Below are 11,639 nucleotides of genomic sequence, written 5' to 3'. Positions count from 1 at the left end.
CAGGTGACAAAAGACGCTGCATCTCTGGTCTAGTGGTGTCTCGGTTTCGCGATCGAGAGACACTTCGATTACCATTGATGCTGCGGGCGTCTTCCTCTAAAAGCGCTAGCTCCAGCTCGTCTTCCTCGGCCTTATCGCGAGCAGCCTGAGCTTCGGCGCGAGCCTCGGTCTCCGCCAGCCGTGCTCGCTGTCGGGCTGCCTCAGCTTTGGCGGCTGCTGCACGCTGTGCTTGACTGGCCCTCAGCTTGGACAGCTCCAGTCTCCGTCTCGCCGCGCTAACGGACGATCGTGATGAAGCTAGAGACGGTGCTGCGACGCTCCGAGTTTTCAGTGAAGTCGGAGAGTTTGGGGAACATGTGTCACTCATGATAAGACGCGAGGTAAGAAAATACCTTAGTTCATTACCAGCTACGTTACATTACGTTAGAATAAGAAATGCTACTGTTTACCAAACAAAGGTTACTTTAGATCCGGCCCGGAGGACCATGTTTTGAACGTGTCGCCGGAGGACCATCGTTTTAATGTATGAACTGGAAATACTATAATGAAATGAAATAATATATTTGATGATAAAGCAAATAAAGGAGTTCGAGACGAGACGATATCAAGACAGCAGATTGCGAATGTAATAGATCGATACGATACGAGTTAGCGCTAATTAGGACGATTATCATGAGAGCACAACATCTTTGGAATTCCATTCATTCATTTTTTGATGAAAAATAAACAAAGCGCGTGACGGCTAGAGCATTCGCATAATAAGGTATGCCACTTCCAAACTCGCAGAATAAATACACACGATATACACAATTAACAATCCACATACAGGCGTCTCATTGAAGTCAGTGCGACTTGTTCCCAACACGGCCCCTGTTTATTATAATATGTTAAATTAGGCCGTTTACTGCTAGTTTTTGAGGTTGGCCAATGAACAGCTTATTCTCTGCCATATTTGCATAGGTTTAAGTATAGCAGATGGCAAGTAAACAAACAACGCAATGTTCACAGAACTGTTTTTGTTTAGCCTCAAATCATGCACATTCCGATAGGCAGTGCATACCGATCATATTCGGATAAATGCAAATGATTAGACACGCCAGTAATCCTTTGTGAATTGATTCAACGATTCTCAGCATACTTTAGCCTTTCAAAAATGGGTGCACTGTTGTTGAAAAAAAAGATAGCTATGGACGTCATTGATTCCCAGAATAAGTGTAGCAAGACGAATGCAATATTAAATAATGATTTCACTGATACTGACGAAATGTCTCTATTGTAAAGCAAATTGAGCCATACTGATCCGTGTTGTTACTATAGCCAGGTATACGAGTTTCGCTTGGTAGTTATGACGTAGACCATAAGTTTCCACTTAAGACATTTTGCTCATATATGATAAGAGCACGTTTATTGGAGTTTTAATCCTGCGTCTTTGTTGAATTGCAGCCCTGTTGTCAGCGTGCCATTTCTGACAACGTGTGACTTTGTGAATCCCTTACTTCATTCCTTTCGGTTAGGTAAATATAGGTGCAGGGCGGTGCCTTTGAGCACATTGCTGCAGTTAGGCACGGAAAATCCATTGACTCAATCTGATTTTAGTTAATGGCAATTTTCTCTCATTGTCACATTCAAAGTAAACTTATTGTTTACAACCGGTACAGTCCATGTACGGTTCCCGATATTATGTAGAAACTTGCAAGCATGGCAATGAAATGAAGATTATTCCGCCGATTGTTTCACCAATGCAAGCCCGTGTCCTTGGAAGTGAACTGGAGTCGTGTGCCTTTAGGAGTCGGCGTCGCATCTTTTTCGTCTATGTCTTTGTAGCCATCGCAAATTTTCCTCTAAGATGCTACACCCGAATACGGCATGTTGGAAGGGCAAAACCCTGCGATTAGACAGGAAAACACGAAGTCCTTGTGGCGACAAGTACTGTTATCCAGAATAAAAATATGCCGTCGATCACGATAACGGGCTCAGTGCTCTTCGCTCGAAACTCGGAACTTCAAAGCATGGGCAAATGGATATAGGTCCATAAAAATACGTCGGCGCTTTAGGTGTTAAGCCTATAATTGATCATTGCAATTTATTTACGCACTTGTCTGATAATCAGCCGCTTCCCAAAACCTATCTGCAGACATCGCTTTTGTGAAGTATAGAGTAATTAACCCACGAGCCGCTGGGGGGGGGGGGCATAAAGTTGCCCCCCTCTTTACGTTTTGTGAAATATCTCCGAAACCTGATGAGCTACGAACGTGAAACTTGGCATAGCTTCAAATGAATACCTAAACAATGTTTGAGGAAAGTTTGGTGGTTGTAGCACCTAAGATGACGTCACAGTGACGTCATAAAGTTTTGCCGTTTTCCGATATGGACCGTTTCTGATGACGCTGAGCATGAAACTCAACTGTAAATGAACTAAACAGCACCTGCTGTCATCCTAAAACATCTAACTACACTTCCATCTAGTTCCCGACCAATAATCGGCCCTTTATATTCGGTCCCATAGATCTGATGTATCGTGAGGAATATGAGAGCCGCAAATCTATAATTTCACTTATGACGTCACTGTGACGTCATTTCAAATGGGATCGACACCAAATTTGGACACAACTTCGGCTAGGTATTCAGGAAGATGTGTGCAAAGTTTCGCTTCTCTATCTCTTCGCGTTGCGACGATATCGTCGCAGAAGTAAAGGGGGGGCAACTATATGCCCCCCCCCCAGCGGCCGGCGGGTGGCGCGGAGGCCCAGCGGCCGCCGGATTAAGCAGGCGATGTTATTAACATTAACATTTTGTTAGAGACTTACATTATAATAAAGGACAGTTTCAGGACAGTTAGGCTGTATGTTTATATCTCCATACGAGTCGCATTCTAACACGTGATACTCATCTAGCTGTGCACTAGGCTATTGGCCATTGCATTTGCTGTCGATAGGCTATTTGGGCACAATTTTGCAAATATTTTAGCACGATTGATCACCTTTTACGGCCTCTGTCGTGAGCAAGGTAGATTTGGAATTGCTTTTGGAGTCTTTTAGCGACTCCAAGTCAGACCCTGCCCGAAATAATTGGTACATGACTCCTAAATGCGCTTTACTCCAACTAAATGTATAACTTTCACCATATTAAACTCTCGAGCAAAGCGCAAATATCAAACACATTACTCAAATATGAAGTATGAAAATGACAACCTTTTGAGACATATTAAGAAAAGCTTCGTTTTTTACGAGTTTATGCGGGTTCATAGTTAGGGCTGCAGGGCAATGGGCATGCAGTTGGGCGTAAATATTTTTTATTGATGAGTTTTTATTGTTTGCATGGTGTTCTTTGTTTGTTGTCGTCTTCGTTACTTTTATAAGGAATACATGTTTCCAAATGTGGTCATTTGAGAAAGTCAATATACTGAAGCGTTCAAACATCAAGGATTCAACTCTGTCCTAGAATCGCATGTTAAAAACTAGGAAGTGGGAACTAGGAACTACAAGGGACTGCAAAGGAGAAATTTCGTGACCTTCACGCGACTCGTTACGGACAAGGCACGCAATGCCTGCACATTAGGAAATTTTAGGACCTGCAAATGTTAGGACTGTTTCAACAAATGTCACTGGCAACGCTAGTGTGATTGAGGAAGTCATCCATACTAGGGCATTGGACAAAAAGATACCGAAGCTGAGGTATATCTATTATGGTCTCGATAATTTGTGTTCAGAACTTCGAGCCGCTTCTAATCCATTTTAATATTGAGTTCACTAGCGTTGTACCGAAATTCATGTTGTATCTGTTTCTTTGTTTAATAGAACAATCGCTATGACAATGAATGCCAAAAGGTGGTAGTAGGTGATTCGGGTAACCGCCTACCCATTGTAGAATGGAATGACAAGCTTCAATCCGTTTTGAACTGCAGAATGTCGACGATAAAGCAAAGTCATGAGTAGCACAACACTGTATATTGACACAAACACCATTATCGCTACCCTCTGACAATAAGTTATGAGCCATGCATGAAATAGTTTTCTGTGACCTGATACGATCCCCGGCACCGAGTCTGGGGAAGACTCGGTGCCGCGGGTTGCCGCTCGGTATGGGTGAATGTGTCAATTGTCGTGTTCTGCGTGACAGCAGACACGCAGACAGACAGACAGACAAGCAAGGCCCATCGTCGCGGCGCACATGCATGAACGTTGAGCTAGAGTCCAGACTCTATCAAAATGCCGCGATCCAAGCGAAAATATCCCCCGCGTCCGAAACGCTTACGGACAGGATCCAGTCTGTACATTCCACTACAGCTACGCCCTACACGCGTCCAAACGACATCCACAGAACGCACACCTAACCTGACCAACAAAGCATCAACGACACAAGAACTGGATATTGCGGTACGTTATGGTAAATGGCGGAGTCGAGCGCCCGGCAGCCGATGCTCGGTTTGACGCAGACTCCGTATCACATGGTGAGTAGGTGAGACAGCATTCTCAGCACGTCGCGGGCCGCACCAGCCGAGCGCCGCAGGACTCTGAGCTCGTCATACGGACCAAGCACTAGCCCTGCGGCGCAGCCGTCGAGCCGGTCCGACCCGCGCACGCGCCAAGTCTCACGTCGCGGACACCTAACCGCCTTTTGACCACCAGAGTCGCCGGGCTCTGAGAGGACGCGCGAGCAGCCGTCCTCCGCCACTGACCGAAACCCTACAGTCCCAGGGCTCTCCACCGCCTCGGGCGCCGGCCGCGCGCCAGCCGGCCCCCTGCGATCATCACTACAAGAATGTCCGACCGCCGGTGGCCGGCGCGGCTCAGAAGAGCAGCCGCACCGCCAGCAGCGAGGTCAGGAGGGCAGCCAGCGGGCCCTCGGTGAGTGCCGGCGCGCCGCTGCGAACGGCCGCCGTCTTGCCAGCGAAGCCGATGGTCTCGACCTCCTCCTCCTCGGGCTGGCTGAGGTACACCGAGCGTCCGTAGCGCGCCTGCGGTGGACGGTAATTGCGGCCGATCGGCGCCGGGTTCTTCTTCAGTGCGCGGAACAGCTCCAGCTGAGGGCACAGGTTGCCGGTCAGGTCATGGCGCAAATAACGGACATGTTGAATGACAAGTCGCGGATAAAAGGCCCAGTTTGGAACTTCGTGGTTTATGTTATGATTTGCCTTTTGTGATAAATTAGAAGGGCACACAGCTGCCACAATCACAGAATTATATAATTAGTTCGGCACGTCAATCTAACGCGTAAACCGGCTGCGACAGTAACCAGTAGTACTGGTTGACTATTGCAACATCTAAAAAAGTTCACAAAGAATGCTCGCTACGCATATGGCCTAGCTTCGCATGTGTGTTGCAATCCGTAGAAAAAGCAGCATCGATGTTTACATCAGGCTTTCGTCGTTCGGCTCACCTGTTTCTGTGTGATTTTGACCGTCTCGAGGAAGATGGTCCAGGTGACGACCTCGTTGCAGTTGGGAGTGGTGAGAGAGCCGTCGTAGCGGTAGAAGTCGTTGGTGTTCCAGGGCATCAGGTCCTGCAGCCGCGGCGGCTCGTCCACGCTCACTGAAGCGCCGCCCTTTACGATGCGCCGCAGCGCCGGCTCCAGGCGCTTCATGGCGCGGTTGTTGGCGCGGCTAACCTGTAAACAGAGGTCACGGCGAGTCAGCTATACGGTCATTACAGATTTCAGGCATCGTCCTGGCTAGTAAACCATCTCAAAGTTGGCTGGTACGGTGAATTTCGAAAGGATTTTCACAAGAGGGAAGACGTAATCAATGGAATGGGTTATCCTCTTGGGCGGTATTACACGCGTCGGGAAATACACTATGCTAGTCTTATTTTCAAGAACGATCTTTGCAAGCGGCAGCAAGTGGATATTAGCTGTTTGGTAGCATTTGGTGCACGTTAGGTGCAGATTCGTTGCAGATTTGGTCAAATTAGGTTCATTGTATTTCTTAAAAGTTTCCGTTTGTGTTGCAGAGATGCTTATACACCTCATTTTCAAATTATCAGATACTATTTTCAATTAAAACACTGAAATAAATTCATGATATGAAGATCTTTGTTATAACAGAGATTAGGTGCAGATTTGGTCAACTTAGGCGCATTCATCAGAAAGCCTCTCGTGAAAACGGCTATAATGGGCACTAAATGGCTGAAAGTATATTCTACTGGAATCTTCAAGGCTAGCAAGGGACCATTCCATGCGATAAACTCATGATCAGATGCGGACAGCAAACAGCAGTTGCGATTCTCCCTTACAAACAACAAAAAATGGACGTAAGAAGTTGAGTTGCCTTATATATCCTTGAACATTCCATCTCACTGAAAATCAACAGCCTTCATCTATATTATCGGGTACAAAACATTAGTATATTCCAATAAAATAACAAGCTATGTAATAAAATAACAAGGCTGATGATGTGGTGGTTGATTGTAGCGCACCAACATGTGATATGGTGTCTTTGATATATGCATAAAGAAAAACCCGCCCCGACGACACATGGTTTTTCTTGACCAAGTGAGCCTAAGCAACTACTTGTTGAACTCAAAAACATTCTAGAAGCAGCCGACCTGTCAGCACTCAGCACCCGAACACGCCGACATTCACGCTATCACAGCCGCCACTGCAGAAAAAAAATACCGCCCAGGAAAGGCTGACGGGCTGCTGACGCTGTATCTGATGTAATCGCAGGAGAAAGTGAGAATCCATGTTAATTCGCCGGCGCCACTCCTGCCGTCGATTTGTGAGGTGAATTTGTTGGCGCCGGACCGTAAAATGGCGGCCGGCCAGCGCTGCAGCAGTGTGGCAGGTCGGCTTTAGATGGGTGCTGTCCGGTTCGGGCCGGCCGGCTGACGCATCGAAACTGGTTCAGCGACAGCGAACGACAGACTAGACCACCGACCGGGCTGGTTTTTGTCCAAGTGTCGAGACTGCAGTAATGCGAAGCAATATAGACGTCCAAGTGCGACCAGTGGCCGGGTGAAGGTCCCTATAACGCTGGAATATATGACGCAGCATTGCTAAATTCGTAAGTGGCTCAAGAAAGCCATACTTGGAGTTGAAATAATATGACATGTTTATTTATAAATCAGGACAATGATCTATTTATATCTAATTAGCGAGCAGATATAGTAAGGTAGAGTGTCGACGAACTCAGTTCTGAGCGACCTTCAGGTGAGGAACCGACAGTTCCCTATATTGATCGTTTTTCCCCTGCTGCACATCCAGACCGGTTTGTCCTCACTGGCAATTCCAGCTGGGTATGGCACTGCGGTGCAGGGTTAACGGTCCACCGCTCATCACCATGACCTTACGGGACTCGAGGAAGGGGCGAGGCGAGGACAGGTACTGTTTGAAAAAAATCGCTGCTGCAACGGGCCTTATCTGTGTTGATAATTTATGGCCTGCAAGATCTTAGTTTATAGACTAGAGTGGGCCATGTGTAAACGCAGCTTGAATGGCTCGACTGTAGCATACGAATATAGGTGTGTCAAGACATGCCAGCGGCACATACGGGCCGGAGCATCAATCATCGTTCATCAGTGATATAGCAAAGGACTGACTTCAAACACTTTGGAGCTTACATTTAAATTTTAATGGCATGATGAATGAGAAAGATGGCTTAAATACATATGTGCGGAGTGCATAGCAAACAATGCAGTGCAACAGTATGACTCAATTGAATACAAATGTAGTGGAGTGACCGCGGGAATATCATCCTTATCTGGATGCTCAGTGACGTGCTATAGCCTCAGAGAGGCGGCACGTTCTGAGCTGACGTATGCACCCCGAACATGATGCTGACGTACCTCGAACATGATGCCCATGACAGCCAGTCCGTCGGGATGCTGCAGCGCTTCAGACAGCTCGTCGTACTTGGTGTTCTGTGAGACGATGTGCATCTCCAGCGGGTAGCTGCGGGAGGGGATCCGGCTCAGTCGTGTGTAGAATGCAAGGTCAAACACGCACACGTTTTGGATAACACCATGAAGTGTGTACGCTCGGGTGGGCAAAGTCAGGTAAAAATTGTGTGTTTGATAGTGTTTCAAGACGATGTTTGAGAGCGGAATAAACACGCATTGTTCGTAGGTGAAACATTGAACAGTTAAAGTGTAACATTCCAAATTGTTCAATAAGCGTAGCTGACGTCTGCTTACAACTAGAGCCTCTATCAGTTCACACTTTTTTAATACAGTTTTATCCCAAACGCCATTCCCACCAAATAACCCGCCACCCTTTCGATCATTTTCATTTCATGACCTTGGCGTTTCCCGTCTAATTTGTGCTAGAACTGTCAGGTCACTGGGTAACCCTATCCGATCTTTGGAGTGTGTCCAAGCCCCCGTGCCCACGTTCCGCCAGTTCCCGTATGTACTATTGCTTCCAAATTAAGCTTGATTCGCGCCTGGCTCTAGTACTGCATTGAATACCCTCCCGAACCCCTCCCGTATCGCCAGGGTAGCTGTCCCGGTGAGGTGCGTGTAAGACTGAAGCAGTGCGTGGACCTTGTGACTGTCAGTCCGCGCCTGGGGCAGGGACACGGGTGTGACCTGTAATAATGGCGGGCACGTGAGCGTGATGCATAGCTGGGTCACATTCTATCCAATCAGGGATGATGAGTGCGCCACCGTGCTGCAGTGGTCAGGCCGATGATCGGGTGGGGAGCGCTGGATGGGCGTGTTACGGGTGAGAAAATATTTGGCACGCTTGGCAACTTGAGTGCTACACGGACTTACGCTAAACCTTTTCACATTCTCAGAAGCAGGGAATCAATTTACGTCCTAGACGTCGCTGGCCGAGGAGAGTGCCTTCTCATACATTTTTTTTCCGATTGCACGAAGCAAGCAAACAATAGTTTTTTTAGATTTTCGAGCTCGAACCGCTTACCACGTGTCGCATACGTGGCCCAGGAGCCGAGTTAGTAGGGGGAGGGGAGGGGAGGTGGTTGGCGCAAGCACCTGCTTGGCGAGGGTTAATAATTATCTGATAAATATTTATAATATGTTCAGATTATACTGACATTATTATTTTAAATCATACTGTGCTTATGATTATTACACGCAATATTAAAACTAACGCAGTCAAATCACCCCGCAGTAGAGCAAAAAACATTCTCAGACACCGGTCAAGCCCGGGCCGGGGTCGGATCACTGCCCTCGCTTCACAGCGACTTCTTTCTCGGCCGCTGGTCTCGCCCGCCGGCCATATGTGCCCTTGACCTTTGACCTACGATGCGGGTCCTGGCTGAATTCCGTTCCGATCGCGCGTCCAGCTGCACCACGGTTGCGGCCCGTCTCTCGCCCGGCGCTGCGCCCGAGCGCCGGGTCATGCCTCTGACGTCAGAGGCGCCCGAGGCCAAAATCGCCGAACGCTGACCGACCACAGGTCACGTCCGCATCCCTACCCGCGCGTTTGAAACTCCCGGATGACACAAGGCCCCGGATGTCAAACCTCTGGTCTATCGCACGGATCGCCGAGCCGGGTATCTCGGTAAAACTCGGTCTTCGGTAGGGTATTCACTACAGTACTGGAGCGAAGTGAGGATCAAGCTTAATTTGGAAGCAATAATACAGGCGCCTGGGATCGCCAGATGCACTCAGCGCACCTGTTCAAATTCCACTGACGAGCGGTCAACATGAAAACAGTTTAGCACCGGTATGCTTTAGGAGAGTGCATTGTGGTCAAAGGTCTAGGAGAAATAGCTCGAGTATCAATTTACCTGAGTTTGTGTAGGGAGTAACTATTTCATCCCGTGAGCAATCAAGTGTGAGATCAGATTTACTCCGGCGTGAAACACTCCGAAAAACAATAAACGATGCTACCAGTCGACGCTAACAGATTAAGGAGAAGTGTTTTGCAGTGGATGGGTCGGAGGGTCGATTGAAGCGATTCCGAAGGGGAAGGACAGCCAAGAACGTGTTCCAGAATAGAAAAACGGCGCGCGCGGTGTTGATTGGCCGGGTGATGAAAACACTGGCTCAGTTTCGCGATCGTTCGGGCGGGGCGGGGAGTGCAGGAGAGACAGGAGCGGCTTGACGTCAGGGCAGTCACGGTAGAGCTGGCACCAGAGGCTGCCAGGAAAATGACGCTGTTCAGGCCTAGTGACCTAGGTCTCCGAAAGGGGTGCATAGCTCCCGCCGTCAATCAGTAGTCTATACTGTGTAGTGTGTATTCTCCAGTCATTGTCACGAAGTTTATGCCTTTCATTAATTCGTTCGTAAAACGTTGAAAACGTTGCGGCCCTTCGCTCCCCCTTCCCACTCCACCGCCATTACAAATGTCCCCAGCCTTCCTGTATCGCTTTATGAGCCTTTCCTCTATCACAAGTCCTCCAGTGACCTACGCGTCTTCATCCACCTGTGAACGCTCCACCTTTCCCCATAACGCGCCGACCATTTTCCCGTTCAACCGAGGCCTACCTCTCTCCATCGATGGTGTGCTCGGAGCCGCGGTAGTCCATCCGTCCCCAGTGGAAGTGGAAGTTAATCACACGGTACTCGCCGGGAAGACCGCCGCTGCTGATCTTGGGTGTTCTCTCCCAGTCCAGAGCCGCTTTCGCTGTGATCATGGACCAATCACATGTCAGCGAAAGGCGAGAACACGCGCTTCGTTGTGCTGCGATTCGACATTCCTCAAGTGACATCATATTAGACGCGTTTACATAGGGTTTGTTGCAAGCTTATATCTCCGTCCGTGATGTTGCAAAAGATGCCAATGGTGCTGAACAATTTACAAAATGATCCCCTCTAAATATTTGAAGACCACTGCATCGAAATTATCGCCAAATTAACGAGCTAGAGCCTCGTCAAATATGCTATGTAAACGGGTTATTGATGGGCCCCAACGCCAGTGGTAACGGTTCGCGAGGAAATGGGGAAATCGTAAGCGCGATAGCCATATGAGCCACGAAGACGATCGCGTTCATAAAACTCCCCAACCAAAGGAAATATCCGTGAAAGCTCTCAACTTTTGTCAAAGTCAAAGTGTCTGTAAAAACTAAAAAAGGTACGATATCGCCATAACTGTCCAGGAGTCCAAAGAAATAAAACCAATGTGAACTGACACCGCAATTAAGTGCAATGAGGAATGAGGATCATAGCACGCACGAAACTATCTAGCACGACTAACATGATATCCATTTCATTAATATTTGATAAATTCGTGTTGCAATGAGTGCCACAAACTTCCTCATGACAACAGAGGGAGCCTACCCGATAGTAACAAATCAAGATACAAATTCGGGTGTTTTGCTAGGCTCTCTTCCTGTTTTCCTCAAAATTTGAAGCACATTAGTGGGTCTGTGAGTTGTGACGGCCAGACGCTAGTGATCAGCTCACCTGAGTGAAAGTTATTCGTCATGTTCATCTCCTCCGGGATCTGGTTGAAGTTCTCGAACACGATCGGTTTGAAGTGTCGGCGGATGACGCGGTTGGTGACCACGTTGATCGGCGACTGCCGCTGGCCGCTGCACTGGCTGTAGCCCAGGTGGGACCACTTCTCGGGACCTGCACGTGGCCAAAGAGGAAAAATCAGCCGCCAATTACGAGCCAGAACAGACTCGTTTCTTGTCCCAACAGCAACCGTGTGTTGACTTATCAGTGCTTGAAACCTGACACAAAAAGTGAGCATGCTCAATGCACAAATAAAAACCAGTCCTTAGACTAGAC

General features: G+C 48.1%; 1 protein-coding gene across 1 annotated transcript; it reads right to left on the bottom strand.

Moving 5' to 3' along the window:
* Nucleotides 1-3,932: 3,932 nt before the first annotated feature.
* On the bottom strand, nt 3,933-11,536 carry LOC122392274 (putative carbonic anhydrase 3; the record flags this gene model as incomplete). The annotated part of the gene is made up of 5 exons (XM_043386962.1): nt 3,933-5,023; nt 5,380-5,607; nt 7,782-7,887; nt 10,392-10,530; nt 11,310-11,536. Coding segments are annotated over 5 exons (934 nt in total), but the record flags the coding sequence as incomplete, so codon positions are not given.
* Between the last annotated feature and the right edge of the window lie 103 nt (nt 11,537-11,639).

This window comes from Amphibalanus amphitrite, unplaced genomic scaffold (genome assembly GCF_019059575.1).
Source record: "Amphibalanus amphitrite isolate SeventyFive unplaced genomic scaffold, NRLGWU_Aamphi_draft 000479F_arrow, whole genome shotgun sequence".
In the NCBI taxonomy this organism is placed as follows: Eukaryota; Metazoa; Arthropoda; class Thecostraca; order Balanomorpha; family Balanidae; genus Amphibalanus; species Amphibalanus amphitrite.
Note: the sequence above shows the minus strand (reverse complement) of the source record. Positions and strands in the feature narration are given on the sequence as shown.